This window comes from Dipodomys merriami, unplaced genomic scaffold (assembly GCF_024711535.1).
Source record: "Dipodomys merriami isolate MVZ:Mamm:240054 unplaced genomic scaffold, mDipMer1.0.p SCAF_121, whole genome shotgun sequence".
NCBI classification, from domain to species: Eukaryota; Metazoa; Chordata; class Mammalia; order Rodentia; family Heteromyidae; genus Dipodomys; species Dipodomys merriami.
In genome coordinates, this window is record NW_027202505.1 from 3,023,804 (window position 1) to 3,043,943 (window position 20,140).

At 39.9% G+C, this 20,140-nt stretch overlaps 2 protein-coding genes across 6 annotated transcripts in view; one reads left to right on the forward strand and one right to left on the reverse strand.

The window, feature by feature from the left end:
* The first annotated feature begins 5,900 nt into the window (after positions 1-5,900).
* The window catches only part of Foxj3 (forkhead box J3), a 100,508-nt gene continuing 86,268 nt past the window's right edge, over positions 5,901-20,140 (forward strand). For 3 of the 5 annotated variants that reach the window (XM_070017180.1, XM_070017184.1, XM_070017183.1), the window contains exon 1: positions 6,448-6,609. The gene's annotated coding sequence lies outside the window, so the exon portion shown is untranslated. Of the gene's footprint in view, positions 6,070-6,447; positions 6,610-7,353; positions 7,383-20,140 lie in introns of those variants that run through there. The other 2 variants (XM_070017182.1, XM_070017181.1) reach the window with 2 other exon arrangements.
* LOC138823582 (basic salivary proline-rich protein 3-like) lies at positions 6,257-7,526 on the reverse strand. The gene is made up of 2 exons (XM_070016975.1): positions 7,408-7,526; positions 6,257-7,055 (listed from the first exon to the last, which is right to left on the reverse strand). Exons 1-2 carry the CDS (start codon positions 7,524-7,526, stop codon positions 6,257-6,259), a joined length of 918 nt encoding a protein of 305 aa, XP_069873076.1.

The window sequence follows — 20,140 nt, forward strand, 5'->3', positions numbered from 1 at the left end:
CTCTCAAACTACTCAGTCTGCTTTCTTTTTTTTACAAAAAGGAGATTACTATCTCTTAGTTTTGCTGTTAAGGATTAAATAAAACCCTATGTCAAGGACCTATCATGATGTCAGTCACAAAAGGAATACTTAATAAATCATAGCCACTCCTTTGACAGGCTCCTCTAGCACTGGAGTTTCTTGATGGTTCTTTAGCTCATTAGGTACTAAGTAAGCTAATAACATCACTAGTTGAAATTAATCATTTCTTACCTACCAAATTTGTATCCAGAGTTTCAGACTGCTTTGGGCTGCAAATCTTGGCTACTTTTCCTCCTAAATTCTTTCATTCTAATATTTCCAAAAGATACTGCTAACTAACTGATAGCAAGGAGATTTCCCCTGGTTCCACTCTATCTGAACATCCACTGACTCACTCTTCCTAGCACCACCCTTTTCATCTGCACCATTGCTTACACATAACATAAATACTTTATTTAATCTACTCATTTGATAGTGTTTGCTCAGCTGTCTTGGTGCCTTTGTGGCTTTCATTACTTTTAATTGGCTCAGTTGATTCTGAGAATGGAGGTGAGTCAAGGTTTGAGTCAGGTAGTTGCAAGGACTAGGGATAGCTTAATGGTTGAGGGTGGCATTATTTGCCAGATTGCTTTTTCTTTTTCGCTTTCTACTGGGGTGGGGAGTAATTCTAGCTTCACTTTTCTACAGAGAATGATTTGGCCATATAGTCTTTGTTGGGAAAGACCACATTTTGCCTTATTGACATAATCCAAAGTGAATACCAAGCTCCCAGAGGGCAGGAAGTCAGTTTAAAGATGCTTGATATATATGTATATATATGTGTGTGTATATATACATACATACATACATACATACATACATACATACATACATACATACATACACACATACTTGTGGAGCTCCACGAATTGGTTGTTTTCATCAGCCAGTAGTATTTAATAACTGTTCATGAGACTATAACTTCTGTGGCCTCTACTTTTCTTGTATCCACCTAACTTCTTTGACTTTGCACAGGCTGTTCTCTGTTGCCTGTTCCCTCCATTTTTTAAATGTGACTTCCAACCTAGCTTCTGTCTCTATATGGAAAACTCCTGTTCATTTATTAAGACTTAGCCTTCCCCTTCCCCTTTAAGGGTGAAGCTTTCTTTGCCTTCCATGTCAGCTTCACAACCCTCATCCAACTGAGCAGAGTTAAGAATTGCTTTTCTCTGTTTCCATGGCATAAATACAAATTTCAACCAGTCTGCATTGGGATGAATTGTTTACATGTCTCCTTTCTTTATTTATTCTTGTTTGACTCCTAAGTATTTAGCACAATGCCTGGTAAAGAGTAGGTGCTTGATAAATGATTATCGAATGCTATTTAAGTATGCATTGTGACTAACACCCAGATGTTGTCATTAAATAGCAGTAAAGTGGAGCTGAGAGCTTCTTCATGGGCTTCATACAGCCCCTTCCCAGAATTTCATATATAAAATCTAGATTATATAAACATACTCAGGGAATGGGAAGGCTCTTCCAAGGTTAGAAATGATATGAGGTGTTGCTTTGCATTTTTCTTTTTTCTTCTTTCAAGTCTTGGCTACTCTTAAGTTCATTCCACATTTTCTCCTTTATTCTTAAAACAAATACAGAAGGAGTAGCGGATTGGGAAGAACCCCATTTGTCTAAGTGGCTGTGGGTCATTGCTGAAGTACTGCTAATGCCCAACCAAGGGTTTTGTAGGGATCTTACTGTTCATCTCTGGGCAAGGTCCTTTTCAGTGAATTTACAACCCACAAGAAGCTGGAAAAAGATTGCAGACAATTCAAATAATAAAATTTCGATCTCACTGTCTCAAGGTTTTGTCCTGGGTTAAATACCATCGCCTCTTGGAATGCTCCCCTGCTCTGTATCCCCGGCCTCCCCACTCCCATCTCCTAAGACAGAAACTATTCTATGCTGACACTACATGCTGTCATAATAATGACAGATGTTTTGCGGGGCTTTTATTTTATGATAGCCTATATATGATCTTGTTGGCTTTGGATAGCTATTGATTGGTGTTCACAATTTATAGGCAGGGCAAAAGAGAATAGGAGAACCCAAAACCAAGTATGGCCTTCTAAACTGGGTTTTAAACTTTTCCTCCATTGGTGGAGGTACCAGGATCTTTCCAGCTGCTATGGTCAATATACGTTTTTTTTTTAAGGGGAGGGGATGCTTCTTCATCACCTTTTAAAAATTATCTTTTAATGATAATTTTTTTTGTGCCAGTCCTGGGCCTTGAACTCAGGGTCTGGGTGCTGTCCCTGAGCCTCTTAAAGAGAATTTTTAAATTTACTGTGCACGTTTAAGGTACAACATAATGTTATAGGATGAGAATCAATAGTAAACAGGATACTAGAGTCAAATGAACAAATCTACCATCTCCTACCTTTTTTTTGTGTGGCAAGAGCAGCTAAACTCTGCTCACTGAGCATGAAGCACAGCTTAATTCTTCTTCCTTTTTTTCCCTCAGTAGCTCCTAGTTCTTTTCTTCCCCAAAGCAGCAGATATTCCAACTTTGCCATCCTACTATGGCAACTATCCTAGTTAAATTCTGTCTCTGATCCTATGGCCAGCTAGCCCACAGCAAGTACTTTAGGGAAACACTTAGGAATCCCAGACAAAGTGGGAGGCAAAGAACTGTCCATGACTTAAAAGAGGTAGTGGCAATGTAAACCTGAACCTCCAGCCTTGGAGCCAGTCCAAACATTCATCTTCCTACTCTTACTCTGTCTTCTGGCAGACTCTACTTAAGTGGCTCAGGGAAATTCCCAGCTCGGGACTTTTATGACCCTAAACTGAGTTTCAGGGTAAAGCTTGGTGACTATTGGCCTCAGTTTCTTCTCCTGACATGTGGAGGTAATATTAGCTGTGCCCATCTCCTTAAATACATGGCTCAGGGTATTTCTTTAGCACCCTTCTGCTTTTGTCCCCACTCAAGAGGAAGGTGGGCTATGAGGCCTGAAAGGCTGAGAAGTAAGCTAGTGTTAATTATGCTACCAAGAATCTACCCAATGGAGTAATGAACAACCAAGAGCTTACATATATACACACATATATGTGTGTGTGTGTGTGTGTATATATATATATATATATAGATATATATATATATATCTATATATATATATATATTACTCTTAAGTTAACATGTATTTTTTTACATTGAATTTTTGGTGTTAGAGTTTGAACTCATGACTTTTTATTTTCTGGGCCAATGTTCTACCACTTGAGCCACAACTCCAGCCCACTTGCTTGCTCCTTTCTTCCTTTCTTCCTTCCTTCCTTCTTCTTTCTCCGTCTCTTCTTCCCTCCCTCCCTTCCTTTTGGTGGAACCAGGGTTTGAATTCAGGGTTTTGTGCTCACTTGTTTTCTCACCTAGCTTGGCCCTCTGCCACTTGTCTTGATTTTTGCCTTCCATCCCTGCTTTCTGAATTATTTTGGAGATGGAATATTTTGGACTTTTCTGCCTGGGCTGGTTTTGAAGAGCAATCCTCTGGATCTCAGCCTCTTGAGGAGCTAGGATTATAGTTATCAGCCACCAATTCTGGTTATTTTTGAGATTGGGGCTCACTTTCTGGTCTGGCTGGCCTAGACCATGATACTGGTATTTGTGCTTCCTGCTGAAGCTGGTGTAAGAGGCATGTACCACCATACCCAAATTTTTCTGGTGAGACTGGGTCTTTAGAACTGCCTCCTCTGCCCAGACTGGCCTGAAACTACTATCCTAATCTTAGCCTTCTGTGTAGCTGACAGGTATTTAACATTGTGCCCAGGTATTGATTGAGATGGTATATGGAAGTTAATTTTCCCCAGGCTGGGCATGAACCAACATCTTCCAGATCTCTAACTCTTAACTAGCTAGGATTATGGCATGGAGCCACCATCTTCCAGTAAGAATCAGGAACTTCTAATTTTCTTGGCAATTTGGAACTGTGGGAACTATCACTTTTCAGGAAAGCTGGATGGGGCATACTATTTTCCTTATCACAGTGTATTGTAATTTTTTTTAACCTACTTGCTTCCTCAGTACTAGGATTAAGTTCTTTTTTTTTTTTTTGGTTGTGGGGCTTGAACTTTGGGCCTGGGCGCTGTCCTTCAGCTCTTCAGCTCAAGGCTAGCTCTCTACCACTTGAGCCACAGCGCTACTTCCGTTTTTTTCTGCTTATGTGGTGCTGAGGAATCGAACCCAGGGCCTCATGCAACAAGGCAAGCCCTCTACCCCTGAGCCACCTTCCCAGCCCTAGGATTAAGTTCTTTTTTTTTTTTTTTGGGTCCGGTCGTGGGGCTTGAACTCTGGGCCTGAGCGCTGTCCTTCAGCTCTTCAGCTCAAGGCTAGAGCTCTACCACTTGAGCCACAGTGCCACTTCTGGCTTTTTTCTTTTTGCTTATGTGGTGCTGAGGATCGAACCCAGGGCCTCGAGCATGCAAGGCAAGCGCTCTACCACTGAGCCACCTTCCCAGCCCCAGGATTAAGTTCTTAAAAGCATAGCACATCTATTTTATTTTTCCTGTTCATTACTACCATTCTGGTCTAAGCCATTATCCTGCAAGTAAACACTGGATACTAGGTTCCATTATATATTCTTAATAGAGCAAGAGTGATCTTCTTCTGTTCAAAACCCTGTAGAGGTTCTGTTATAACCAAAAACCTTTCAGTGGTCAACAAGACCCCACTCTGTTCTTACCTTCCAACTCTCCTGGCTTTCTCACTATTTCCAATAACTTCAGGACCACTTTTGCCACAACTGACTGGCACCTCCCTTCACTGTATTCAAATATTTAATTAAATATTTGAATGGTGTTTATTTATATTCAAAGTGCCTCTTCCATTGTTCTTGATAGCCCTTTCCTTTCTCCTATAGCTCTCAAAACTTTTAACATACTACAAGTGTGTGAGAGGTGGTATAGGGCTTGAACTCAGAGTCTCTAGCTATTTCTGGACTTTTCATTCATGACTGATGCTCTACCACTTGAGCCACACCTTCAGTCCATGATTTTTGCTGGTTAATTGGAGAGGGAATGTTGCAGACTTTTCTGCCCAGGACGGCTTTGGATGTCAATCCTCAGATCTCAGCCTACTGAGTATAGCTAGGATTCCAGTCGACAGTTATCAGCTTCTGGCTCACAATTCTTTTTCTATGCTTATAACCTGTCTCCCAATCTAGAATGAAAGCTCCAAGAGGTTTGAATATTTATTATCCCTACCTTTCTCTCCCTCCTGTTCACTGATATATCAAGTTCTAAGGTAATGTCTGGCAAGTTTAATAGTGATTGACAAGTATTTGCTAGAAGAATGAGTGAATGAATCTTCAGAATCTCACTCAAGTATTATATAGAAAAGGAGTACGTGGGTAGTTTGAGTGCCTGGAAATTCTTGGCAAACAGCAAGTGTCCAATGTTTGTTGAAGAAATAGAATGCTTTATGCCCTTTGAGGTTAAAAAAAAAAAAAACCTTTCATGGCCAATTCACACAGGGCCTCCTTATCCACTCATCCAATTGGCCTAACATTCATCTAATAAACACTCTAAAACCCAAATACTGAACACCTACTGCCAGTTTAAAAGTGTTCTTGGTGCTGCAAAGGAGTTATGTGACTAACATAAATGAAGCCAACAGCAAATAATAGCTTGCAATGTAACTAAGTGCGAAATTACAGGGCAGCTTATCAGTGCTAATAGTTTAGAGGAAGAATCAGTGAAGACTGACGTAGAAGAAAATTCCAAAGTCCACGAGGTGTCCCGGCTAGCATTCTAAATGCTACACCTGTTGACAGCAGAACCATGACCCAGATGGCGAACTTGAGATCAGAAGGGCCCTTAGAATTCCAAAAGTAGAAGGAAAGTATGACTAGGCCGGGGAAAGCCCTTGGCAAAGACGGGCCTGGAATCCTGGCCTCATGAAGTGCTGAAGAGCCAGGAGAAAGATTCAAGGCCTCCTTGTTAGGGCCTGAGGACTCTGCGGGGTACCAGGTCAGAGAAGGGGGTCTGGGTTCTTGGAGCCGCTTAGGAGCCTGCAAAAAGGTGTGTGTGGGGGTAGGGAGGGGAAGGTCACGGGGAGGCATTCTTGCACACCACCGGGCTTCTGGAATCTTTGGCGGCCGACCTGTCATCCTTAAGTGCGGGGCCGCTCTCGCCGCCTTCACGCCTCAGACGTCAATCTCAGTTGCAGGTACCGGACTGGGAACGCTCACAACCACTCCGTGGTCGTTTAGCCCCAGAAGCGCAAGTCCCGGGGCACTACTTGTCCCCGCGGAGGGATTCCTCCCGCGCACGTCGACGCGGCCGTGACGCCGTCGACGCCCGGCCGGTGGCGCAGCGACGTCGCGGGAGGCGGGGGAGACAGGGACGGAGTCGGGGAAAAGGGGGGCGGGCGTGGAGAGCGGGTCGGGAAGTAGTTCCGGGTGCGCGGCCCCGGATGTTGGCTGCTCCCGCTGCCGCTCTCGGCGCTGCTCGGGGCCTTGGCCGCTCGCATCAGACGCTGTTGGGACCTTTCCCGGGGGGCGGAGACGCACGCAGCGGCCGGGGGCTCGGCCGGGGCCGTCCCGGCCTGCGCAGCCTGAGGTGAGCGCCCACCACCGGGGCGGCCGGGCCGGGGCGGCGGGCGAGGAGGCGGGGCTGGGGCATCTCCCAGGATCGAGGCAGGGACTGCCCTCCTCGAGACGCCCTCTCGCTTCTCGGGGGCGCGGGCGGGCCCGCCGTGTGGTGGGCGGCAGGCGGCGGGTGGCGGGCGGGGCTGGGGGCCCGAGCCCGTGCCGGGGCCTGGCGGGCCGCGAGGGCCGGGTCCCTCCGTCCCTCCCTCCCCCGCGGCGCTTCTCCTCAGCTGCTGCTGCCCCTCAGCCGCGGAGCGGCGGCTCCACGCTCCCGCCCCTCCCCCCGGCGGGGCCCGCGGGGAACCGGACGTGGATCCCAGGGGGCGCCGCGTCTGAGGACCGCGACCTCCCCTTTCCCTCCTTGACCTGCGCCCTAGCCTGGGTTCGTCCCGAGCCCGGCGCGATGTGGCTTCTTCCCTTCAAGCCGAGGGCGCTTTCCCTCTCGAAAGGCAGACAGTCCCTGGCCCGCCTCGCGGGTGCCCTTCGGGGGCCAGGAGGTCCGCTCTAGGTGCCCGCGTTCCCGCCCATCCTGTCACCGTGTCCTTTGCTGGCATTAGGGCAAAGGCAGCCGTTCCATGCGGACGTGTTGCTGTCCTGTGTGTTGCATCCTGCCCACGTGGTAGGGTGTCCCGTCTCCCCCCCCCACCCCCCCTTCCATTCTTTGCAGCTGGTGGAGAGGGAGGTTAGCCGGATGGTTTTTCCTCTGTGATTTCGTCCGGGTGCCGTGGAAGGTATTAAGGTCAGGTCAGTGTGTTTTGTCGAGGCCCACCGTAGGTGAGATGGGCCAATCAAGAGTTGTACTCTGAATTTGAGACCAGTAAGGGGACATTTCCTGGCTGGGCTTAGTTTCCTTAACATCTTTTCTTCCAGCAGCTTTTTCTCGTTCATGTCACTACTGCTTAACCTCCCCCAGGAGAATTAGGCAGGCACTTGCCAATTGAGATGTGTAGTTTCTCATTTTGTTCTCTGTACTTTTTGTGTACATGTTGGCATAGATTTTTCTATTTTGTGTTGGTGCTGTGCAAGTTTAGCTGGATTCTTGCATGAAGAGAAACGGAATTAGGGACTAGGGGGCATCTTTTATGTCTTTACTAACAAGTCTTTTTTTTCATTTTATTGTCGGTCATGGTGCTTGAACTTTGGGCCTGGGCTCTGTCCCTCAGCTCTTCAGCTCAAGGCTAGTGCTCTACCATTTGAACCACAGTGCCACTTCCGGCTTGTTCTGTTTATGTGGTGCTGAGGAATTGAACCCAGGGCCTCCTGCATACGTTGCAAGCACTCTACCACTGAGCCACCTTCCCAGCTCTACACTTGTCTTTTTTTCCCCTTCTACTTTGTTCTGTAGTGAAGAAGCATGTGTGTCATATGGGAATGTTCATCCTTACCTCTTTTCTTGCAGAGCCCTGGGTGGATAATTCCACCTAGTTCATTCTCTGAAGACTTACTTTGCTTTCTCTTTTTCCACATTGGCTAGTATTTCACTCTCTGTCTCTTGAGTGTGTGTGTGTGTGTGTGTGTGTGTGTGTGTGTGTGTGTGTGTGTGTGTGTGTGTGTGTGTGTGTGTGTGTGTGTGTGTGTGTGTGTGTGTGTTTATGTGTTTATGTGTTTATGTGTTTATGTGTGTGCACCAGTCCTGAATTAGGGCCTGGACACTGTTCCTGAGCTTTTTTGTTCAAGGCTATGCGCTATCACTTGAACCACAGCTCCACTTCTGGCTTTTTGGTGGTTAATTGGAATTTAATGGACTTTCCTGGCTGGGGGAGGAACTGGCTTTGAACCATGATCCTGAGATCTCAGTCTCCTGAGTAGCCAAGATTTCAGGCTTGAGCCACTGGAACCAATCAACAGTGATTTTGAAATGTGTTTTGGGTAGTTTTTTTTTTTTTTTTAATGTTTCTTCCAGGATAAGGTTTCTATCTTCCTGTGCTTTGCCCTTTTGAGACTCTTTAAAAGGGAACAGACTACAGTAGCAATGAGACAAACCTTTGATTCTTGCTAGAACTTGATGAATATGGAAAGCAGGCACTCTTTCTTTTTTCTGATGAGGTGGACTATATAGATGTAATTTAGTTTTCTTTTGTTTTTTAGGTAAATCTGAGGGTTTATCTTTTCTGTTGTTTTGTGTTGGAGTTGGTGAATCTTGTTTTTGGTTTGGGCTGCTGAAGAAGTTTTTTACTGGGAAGTTTTTCAGGCTTTAATTAGGTGTTATTATTATTTTTGGATGAGGCCGGGACATATTTATTTTGGGTCTTTTTAGTTCATTAGTTTGGGCAAAATAAATATTACTGTTTTGAAGTCATCTTTAGATGCCAAAATGGTCTGCATTCTCCCTTGTTTATCACATTGTTCAATCTTTTCAAATGCATTTTTGATACTAATTTTTCCTTTTATCTGATACAATTGTTTGATACTCTTAAATGTAGAATAAAATATTTAAATATAGAGTCTACCTGCTTTCAGTATGCTAAGTGTGGGTGGGGCCGTTGGAAATAGAGAAGGTTGTACAGATACATTTGGAGGCATATTAGTATGTCAGTCCACATTTGTGTACTTCTGCAAAGTAATGTGCCGCCAAAGTGTGAAGATACAAGGAATAAATACAGGTTTTTGAAGGCTTCAACTTGTGTTTAGTGAGGTACGGTCGTTTCTTTTGTTGGAGAAATAGCATATACATCATTTATACTCACCAAACTACATCAGACTTCCATTTGGGAAATCACTGCAACCAAGGTCAAAATTTAAGTGACATGTGGAAAACAGAATTTTCCAAAAGTGTACAAGTAATATTCTAGGAGACTGAAGGGTCATGTACATAGGCAGAAAAATGGCAGGTTACAAAAAGATCCCAAGTAGTTGGACTGTCAAAGACTTGTGTTAGTTAAAGTAGTGAATTTAGGACTATCAAGATGATTTTTCAAGGATAGAGGGTTTTGTTTGGTAGAGTATCATGGTAGGTTCTAAAGAGTAAGATGATTCATGTTATTCCTGAGATAAGTTTTTGTGTCAGCTGATGAGACTGACTAGAATGTTCTTAGAGAAACTTAGGAATAAGATGGTCTGACTTAAGATAGTGCTTGTGAAAAGCTAATGTTTATTGAATAGTTACTGTATGGCAGGCTTTGTTCTTAGAACTTTACATATATTTCATTTACTAAATCACCATATTATAATCATATAAGAACTTTGGGCAACCTAATGTATTTTATTATAATACAATGAATAATCAAAAGAAATGTAGATTTTCCAGTGATAGGGCTATGGATGGTGGTGTAAAGCATGAGAGTAGATACATGTTGATGGGAAAGTAGTATAGTGGGGAAATAGCTTTAAGGATTGGAATTTTTGAGATGAATGAACTACGAAGTACATCTGTGCCATCAAAGCCAAGGACAGCAAGATTATACAAGGTAGAGCGTATCAAATGCAGTTTAGAAGTTCAGAAGTTTAGAAGTTCACAGGCATAACTGCAATGGAATGACTATTGAGTTAGGCCAGGAGGTAATTTATAATTAAGAATTTTGAAAAGAAAGATAGCTATGTTACATTTTTTTACACAGGACATGTGAAATATTGTCTGATGTATTTTAGTAGTTAAAATTTTTTTTCTAATGCTTCTCCCAGGATCATTCTTATTTATATAGGAGCTACTGAAATACCAGATTTTTTTTCCCTTCAAAAATGCTGATTATTTTACACATTTACAGCTTTTCCTTAAACTTTTCTTCTAATAAAAAACACTTTATTGAGATACAATTCAGGTACTATAAATATTACTCATTTTAAACATACATTTCAATGGCTTTTAGTATATTCACAGAGTTGTGCAGCCATGACCCCAATAATTTTTAGAATGTTATTTAAAAAAGAAACTCTGTACCCATTAGCAGCCATTCCCCACCCTCCTGCCATCCCCCAGTCTCTGGCAATCACTTATATACTTATCAACTAACTATAAATATGCTGATTCTTCATAAATGAGATCTTATTGTTTTATATCAGAAAGTAATTTGTTTCTGTGTGTTTCAAGGGTCATTCATGTTTTAGTATGTGTCAATAGTTTAGTTCTTTTTATAGCCAAGTATCCACTGAGTGGATATACTACATTTTATTCATTTTATTCATCAGTTGATGGACACTTGCGTGTCTTACTCATTTAAATCCTTCCTTTTAGTCTTCACTATACCAAACCTCTTACGGCTTTTTTTTTTAGATTTTAACCTCTGCTATGCTCTACAAAGCATTAGGAATATAAAGATGAGTAAGATATAGTTGGTTCTTGAATATTCATATAGAGCTTATTGGTTTATGTAAGTTTTCATCTATCTCATCTGATCTCACATTAACCCTGTAATACAGAGTTTTTCTTTGAGATGAACAATCTGAAGTTCAGGTTAGATGACTTAACTGCAATTGCACACCTTCGTCAGTGATGGAACAACTAAATTTTAGTTCATGTCTGTTCCATTTCTGCTACTCAGTGCAACTAAAAGGTCCTCATAAAAATTCCTGGAGACTTAAGGGACTGGAAAGTCTACTTGAGGAATCACAAAATTTTATTTTATTATTCTTTTTCCCCCTTATGTTGAGCCCAGGTTCATAATATGCTTGATTGCCAGCCCAGTAATTTTTTTATTTTTATTTTTGGTTGGTTGTGGGACTTGAACCCTGGGCCTGGGTGTTGTGTCCCTTAGCTCTTCAGTTCAAGGCTAGCACTCTGCCACTTGAGCCACAGCACCGTTTGCAGTTTTCTGGTGGTTAATTGGAGATAAGAGTCTCATAGACTTTGCTGCCCTGGCTGGCTTTGAACTGCAGTCCTTAGATCTCAGCCTCCTGAGTAGCTAGGATTACAGGCATGAGCCACAGTGCATTTTAATGACTTATCTTTGGGACTTAAAGACTCTTAGACTTTTGTTGCTTGTTTGCTTTTCTTAGGCAAATTTATATTTTTGCCTTTTCAGAGTTTTTATCTGATGATGATATGTGATAGTGTTAATAGCTCACAATTTTGAGACCTTACTATTAACATAAAGGTGTTCTAAATACATTTATTATATAAGCCTCACAACAATCCCTTATAACTAGATTTTAAAAAAATTCACATTGTTTTACAGATGACGAAATGGGCACAGATAGCTTATGTATCTTGCCCTAGGGTACATAGCTCAGAATGGAAAGAGCCAGGATTTGAACCTCTGTACTCTATTTTCAGAACTTAGTAGTTCCTTGTGTTTGTGTGTGTGTGTGTGTGTACACGTGTGTGCGCGTGCATAAGTACTGCTGGGGCTTGATCTCAAGGCCTGGGTAGTGCCCCTTAGCTTTTTCATTGAAGGCTGGTGTTCTACCACTTGAACAAGAGATCCACTTCTGGCTTTTTGGAGGTTAATTGGAGATAAGAGTCTCAGACTTTCCTAACTGAGTTTGTTTGAATCTTGATCCTCAGATCTCAACCTCCTGAATATATAGGATGGCTGTACTCTGTAGTTCTTAATCACTGTATTGTTCTGTTTACTGGTTATGAATTAGCTTTCTCAGACTAAGCTTTCTGAATTGCACCTGTGTGAAAATCCAAATGACAAAGCCAACAGTGAGAGAGTGCAGGGAAAATAATGTAATTCTGCGATGAGTGGCTATTAGCAGGGACCCACAAAAAAAAAGTGAACTTTAATGTCCAAACAATATTTATACTAGTGCTAGGTCTATATTTAAAAAGAAATATAGATACAATGTCATTTACTTTGCTGTTTAACTGCTTCTCCAATTGAGAAAGCTAAAACTTACTGTTGCCTTTTCTGTCTTTAATGTAAAGTTTTCTTTTCCTTTCTAAACATTTAGCTTTTCTGTCCTAGAGGAAGATATTGTTTTCCCCCCCTCTGCCCCAAAACTCAGAAAACATTACAGTGGCATTTTGTAATAACTGTCCAAAAAGTGTAGACCACCTGAATTGACATAACTGGATTGTAGTGTACAAATAAGAATGAAAGTACAGTGTTTGGTTAAAGAGATTGACTTACATTGAAATTGGGAAAGACATCTGCTGTACAGGATTTTTGATTTAATAGAATTTGTTATAACCAGATCAGCAAAGCATTATTACTGTGGGCCATCTGTTGTGATATGGAAATAGCTTTTTACATGGAACCAGATGTTGTATTATATTTATAACAATGGCATTTTATGTATTTTAAGTAACCTTTTGTCTTCGGTATCTTTGATGGATACTCTATTTTATGTGCATATTGACTGATAAAATGGATGTGAAGTATAGGATAATTAAGACCTATATAAGAACTCTTACTTTGACACCATTAATAAACCTAGTTTCTAGACCACTTTGGTTGCTATAAGATTCTTCTGTAAATCTAGAACTGGAGATGTGGCTCAAGTGGTAGAAGGCCCGGACTTTTAAATCCTGTACTCAGACACAATCCTATTGTAAATCTAAAGTGATTTTGGACCTACATTAATAGTGCACTGTTTGACTTATTTCCCACTGTCAGTGTTCAAGTCATCTATGATCAGCTCAGACTTACGGAGTGCACTAGAACATAAGCTTAAGAGAATTGTTAGGATCCTCCTGAAACTGCTTATGTTGGCTTATTTTTTATTATCTTCAAATCAGAGAGTGTCATGGATTCCATTGAAAAGTTGGCCATCTATACTATGATGATCCTATGTGTGAAGACGACTTTCAATCAACTTTCAGCTAAACTTTTCACCTGGAATACAAAGCTGAAAGCTCTAACTGAATTCTGCTAGACAGAGTCCTACTCAGATGATTGTGCAATCAAGGAAAACAGATTGTTCTTCTGATTATTTGGAAGAGTTCGATGCCAGTGTAATTTTGTTTAAGACCTCAAAAATTAGAAATGACATTTTCCTAAGTTAGAGACAACTTCACATTAAACCATTAATAGGACTAATTTATAATAATTGCTGTGAGATTTGTGAGAGAAATGGGTTATGAGTAAGACTAGTAGAACTCAACTAGTATAACACTTTGAAAATCTTTTGCTTGTAGAGAGATGGGTGTGCAGGGAGGGTGAAATAGGGTAGTAATAGGTTATTTGTTGAGATCCTAGATATTGGCTGATGAGTGCTTGGTAAATTATTAAAAATAACTAAAAGCTGGGTATGATGGCACATGTCTTTAATCACAGCTATATAGGAAGCAGAGACAGAATGATCACAAGTTTGAAGCCAGCTGAGAGCTGGTGAGATGATTCCTCAAAAACAAAATAACAAATGGCTGGGTGTTGGTGGAGCCTAGCTACTTAGGAGGCTGAGATCTGATGATCACAGTTCAAAGCCAGTCAAGGAAGTAAAGTCCATGAGACACTTATCTCCAATAAACTACCCCCCAAACTGGAAGTGGAGCTATGGCTCACATGGTAGAGCACTAATCTTGAGCAAGCCCTAAATTCCAGCCCCAGGATTAGCAAAAAAACCAAAAAACCATCACTAAGGACTTAGCTTAAGTTGTAGAGCACTTTTATAGCAAGCACAAGGCCTGGGGGTCAGTCCCAGTGCCACAGATAACAATAGCAACCAAGCGTTAAAAGTTTCTGTGGCTTAACTGTAGAACTTTGGTTAATTATGTCACAGCAGTTACAAGTAGAATGGCCCTTCTGTGTGAAAGAGAAGCAGACTATCATACACTAGGTGTTATGCCTATGGATCTTTGATATGTTACACAGGGTAGACATGTAAAGTAAATGGATAATTTTTGTCTTACAACATACTGGATACCAATCACGGTTAGAAATGCTACTTTTGTAATCAAAGGAAAGCATGCACAGAGTGCAGTAAGAACTGTTGTTAGAACATACGCTTAGGAGAATTGTTAGGATCCTCCTGAAACTGCTTATGTTGGCATATTTTTTATTCAAATTGTAGTGTGTCATGGATTTCATTGAATAGTTGGCCATCTACACTATGAGGATATATGCTTCTAAAATATTTTTACCTTACATTTTACTGTTTCAAAAGTACTTTCTCTGGTCTGTTGATACAGGTAGAGCAAGTGTAATATTTTATGGACAAATGTGGAAAATGAGTTACAAGCAAAAACTTCTTAGTATCCCACAATTGTTTAGTAGTAGAGCAGATACTAGAACCTAGGCATTCAAGATTTTTCTATTTTTTTTTAAAGTAGAAAATTGACAAGATCTTAATTAAGAACAGACTTTAGATTTCTGAGGTGAAAAATAAAAAGCTATAGGATCTCAAAAAAAACCAAGACTACTTAGAGCAGAGTGTATCTTATGATAATATCAAACTTAAGAGTCATAAGACTAGTGGGGACAACTTTAGTTACATTTAGGTCCATTTCTTGTCATTGGAAACATTTTTACTTGAACTTACATTCTTTGTATCAAACTTAGAGGTAAGAAGGGGAAGGAATCAGAATGGAATTAAAAAAAATTGCTAAATAGCAGGTTTAGTCTTATTTTATACAAGTATATGATAATGAAATTTCTACTTTGAGAAATTATACTTGGAACATGGTTCTAGTATAGATGTCAGGAATACTGTTACAGTATGGGACCTATTGTCTTTTGCCTGATATGTAGGAAGATTGACAGTATATTAGGAAATTTACTTGAATGGGAAAAAAGACTGGGGAAAAAGTATAACAATGGGCAATTTTAAGTTCTTTTTCCTTGAACCTGTCTCTAAAGTGGGCATAATTCTTTGTTTATAGTCAGGAAAAGAAAACAGGATTTTTAAAATTTAAAATGATAGTTTAGAAAAATGAATCTTAGGACCTTTAAAGAGCAGTTTAAACAGTCACTTGGTACTGTCAAAAGTGTTTTGTTTTTTGAGCAGTTTTGTAGATGAATGAGTTTGATAAGTTTTTTGATTATAACCTTATGGGTCAAGTTGTGAATGTTTTAAATGATTTAAGTTTCTTTGTATTAGGATTTTCTCATTTCAAGAAATTACTTTTAGTCCCTCAGGCGCAAACAAGACCTTAGATTTCCTTATAGTAATTAATTGCCCACAAATAACCTAAACATGTCATTCTAGTTTATAATGAAAATTAGACTTAAGGATGAACTTAACAGCTTCCATTCTCTGGCAGGATTCTAAGGTATTGTTTTAAATTCAGGAATGTTGGATTCACTCATTTCTCTCACTTGTTTGCTTATTTATTTGCTCTCTGTTATGTTCAGAGCACTGTACTAAAATACTGGGACACAAATAAAAGGCAGGTCTCTGCTAGCTAAGATTATCTTTTAGTATGAGAGAAACATCCCAGAGATATCCTTGCGTTGGTAGCCATATATATCCTATGATTTCTATTTACTAGTTTTTAACCAGAATGACTAGTTTTAGAGAGAATGACTAGCTTGCTTGTTTGAAGAATGTAATGCATTTAGGGGTGTGAATAGATGGTTTTAAAAGCAGCTTACGGTTTCATGGTTAGTTCTTTGATTGCAAAATATTGGGAATCATTGAGCTGAGCATGAGTGGGAAATGGCTGGCCCGCAGGGCATATAAGGCTCATGAAATCATTTGGTTTAGGTCTGACAAGGCATCTGCAGGTGGGACTCAAAATTTAATAAGTCTAGGAGCTTTTTTCAAAGCAAAATTCAATAAATCCAGGCCCTCAAGTGTTATAAATACCTAAATGGCCTTTGGCAGTAAAAAGGTTCTCTACCCTGATAAAGAATGCCTTCATTTAAGCAGCATTTCTTTTTTCTTTCTTTCTTTCTTTTTTATAGAGATAGGGTCTCACTGGGTACTCCTAACTGGCTTGGAACTCAGTCCTCTTGCCTTAGCCTCCTGTGTGCTGAGCTTACAGTCATGTGCCATTTTACCTAATTTTATATCAGGTTTGCTTTGGGAGAATGACCAAGAAACCTTACCTGGTCGAGTGGAGGAAGTAGGATGTCTGATCCCAGGCCAGCCTGAGCTATGCAATAAGACCCTATTTCACAAACAAAATGAAAACAGAAAAGAAACTTTATATTGACTCTTTTACAAGATGGAAAAGGGCTGGGAAGGTGGCTCAGTGGTAGAGCACTTGCCTTGCATGCATGAGGCCCTGGGTTCGATTCCTCAGCACCACATAAGCAAAAAGAAAAAAGCTGGAGGTGGTGCTGTGGCTCAAGTGGTAGAGCGCTAGCCTTGAGCTGAAGAGCTGAGGGACAGCGCCCAGGCCCAGAGTTCAGGCCCCATGACCAGACCCCCCCCCCCAAAAAAAAAGATAGAAAGGACCCTCGCCTTTTGCTTTGCTTAATAAAGGGGGCATATTCTGAGAAATGTGTTGATTTCACCTTTGTGAGACTAGCTTGCATAAACTAAGATGGCTACAATGTCACTAGATACTGTAAGCAGGCATTTGAGAAATATTTTGCAGTGTGTGCTTGTCCTTAGCACTTAGTGGGACCCATTGTTGGCATTGCTATATATTCATTATGTTAGTAAAAGGAAATTTCATGTTTTATCTTAATTTCAAGGATTTCAAAATTGCTAAAAATAGCTTGTTTAGTCTAATGAGATACACAATAGTTCCCAGAATCTTAAAAGTTACCACTCAGGCTCTTGTATCCCACTAAAACACTTGTTTAGTCATTTGACTACTTTTTCACCTGTAGTCACTAGTTAGTAATTGAAAAGCAGCCCTTTTGTTGTTGACTCTAAGTGAGGCAAAATTTGCTGTTTTCCCCATGGAATAATAGAGAGCTAGTCTGCCTTCTTTCACAGTTAGCGTGTCAAGTATTTGACAGTGATTATTCTTTTAGCATTTTTGGATTCTTGTGCATACAAGACATTGTTGTGGATATTGAGGTCTAAAGGTCATTAAGAGGCATAGGCTGTTCACAAGAAATGAGTGTAGGTTTGCTGAGAAAAAGAGTGTATTTTTTGTTCGTAATTGATCAAGAAAGCTTCATGGATGAGATAGTATTTGAATTAAGATTTGAGATGAGGGTTGCTGGGTTAATCATAATCAAAGACTTAAGAGACAAGGCATAATGCAACCTAAAATAGTGACTGGTTGATTCCCAAACTGGGATATTAAAAATGTTCATTGTTGTATCCTCAGGATCTATAGGAATGTTTGGTAAATAATTGGGCTCAGTAAATACTTGTGAATGAGTCAATGAATTGTCAAATCTGGGAAAATTCTGAAAGTACTTTTATTATACATTTACAAAGTTTAAGATGTTTAACTCTTTTACATCATGTAGAGAAATAGAGTGTTTATGCCACTTTTTTGATTGGCCACTAGCTCTTAAAACCCCCTGGAAAATAATAAGCCAGGTCTGTATGGTAAAAGTGAGATAGAGGGCTGGAAAATGTTTTCTTCAAGCTAAACACATCCAGTTCTTCAATCATTCTACACTTAATATTTGATTTCTGCACTCTTTGATAGGGTATATCCCTTCCTGCAAGCATTCTAGCTTGTAAGTGTTCTTAGCATATCCTGCTTAAAAATCACAGCACAGTACTCCAGTGTTAACTACCAATGAAGAGTACATGGTACTCTTAACCATCCTTGATCTGAATACTATCCTTCTAATGAAGCCTAAGATTTTATTTTGTTTCTTTTTAGCAGCTGAGTCACTACCTTGGCTCATACTCAGTTCTTAATATTAATTTATAAAAAGTTCTTTGAGTAGATTCAGAGAGATTTCCTACCAGTAGAGCTAACATTATGGGCATTCATGCCCATTTTCTTCTGATGAGTATAAACTTTTCTGAGAAGTACTGTCATTCTTAGCTTCCTGAAATTGAAGAAGGAAAAGAAAAAGAATTAATCATACAGTGATAAAGTTGAGCAAATGACCCCAAAGAGTATATTCAACAGTATGTAAAATATAATGGATATTTACTTACATTGAGGTTCAACAATAAAGATCTTGTCCACATATGCCTTAAATATCTTTTTCCTTTTTAAATGCTAAAGTGCTTTAAAAGTGTAGATGTATTTAATACCTGTACATCAGTATGCATCTCTAAAAGATAAAAATATTTTCTTACATAACCACTTACCATCATTTTATTTTACCAAAACTGAGAATGTATCTTTGATGTCATCTGATAGCCAGTTCATACTCAAATTTCTGATTGTCTAAAAATGTTTGCTTACAATAGGTTTTTAATACTGAATTAAGAGCCAGCAAGGTCCCTACATTTTATTTAGTTGTTTCTCAAATCTCTTCTGCCCTAAACACAGCTCCCCTCTTCCTTTTAGGCATAATTTGACTCTTCCATCTCCTTTGGTCCCTATGTCTCTTATCTGTACCAAATTCTGTTACTGTTCCTTTTGAAATGTAAATCAGATTTTTTTCTTCCTTTATATCAGTTCTGCAAACATTTTGGAATAGTATGTATACAACGTGCTAGACAGTGTGAGAGATATAAAAGTTAACTTGACATGTATGGGTCCACTAGGACCAATATAGGAATCTGTGCTCTGGTGGTAGGAATAGATGCATACTGAAAAAAATGCAAAATGGATAGTTTGTTCGCCAATGGGCCATGTCTTGATTATAGTAGCCTTCCAGTTTTTTCCTGGAAAGTGCTGCCACTGGAATCCTCTTAATATTACTTTTAATCATGTACTAATCAAACAATTAAATTCTCTCTTGAACAGTCCAAATTATTGTTAGCCTTTCACTTAATGCTTCTACTAGCTCTTATTATTATCCTTCTCAAGTGGAACTAAACTCAGGTTTATATTGTCATGTGGCATTTTTTTCTTCAACAAAATTATAAACATCATGAGAGCAGAAATCATGTCTTTTATGTGATAATGTAAACTTACAAAGTACATTTGCAGTGTCCTGCTTGATATAGCAGACATGTTCTTACTACCCTCCCTGAGTCATCCAGAGCTTCTGCTTTTAAAAGGAAATAATCCAGATCTAGGTTTCTTCCTACTCCTTAAAAATTGTCTACTCAGTGGTCTGAATCAAGGATAACAGATGATTTGAATGTTACCAGTTCCCCATCACAACTGGCAATCTCTAGTACTTTTTGGTTGTGTTTAAATATGATGTAAGGCTATAAATGCTTTCTGTAGTCCTTGTCCTAGACCACTATTTTCTGAATTAACCTGTGTATCAAAATCATGTATGATAGCTTTTGCTGACTAGATTTCCTGTTTCATCCTAGGTTCCTACATGAGGATTTCTAGGAATGAGATAGAAATCTTTATGAAGTATGCAGTGTTTTTTTTTTTATTTATTTTTATTTTTTATTTTTTGGTTGGTGTTGGAGATTGAGCTCAGGACCTCCAAACCGTTTCAATTTAGGTTATTTTTTTTTTGGCGAGGTCCAGTTGTGGGGCCTAAACTCTGGGCCTGGGCACTGTCCCTCAGCTCTCAAGCTCAGGGCTAGCGCTCTGTAAGCAGTGTTTTTTAGATTTGATTTAGGTGTGCAGGTAGATAGTTTTATTAACTCTAGTAACTTCTGATTTTTTTTTCACTTATAGTGTATGATCTGTTAATCCTCTGACATCCAGTAAGTTCTAATAGATTCAGCTTATTTTT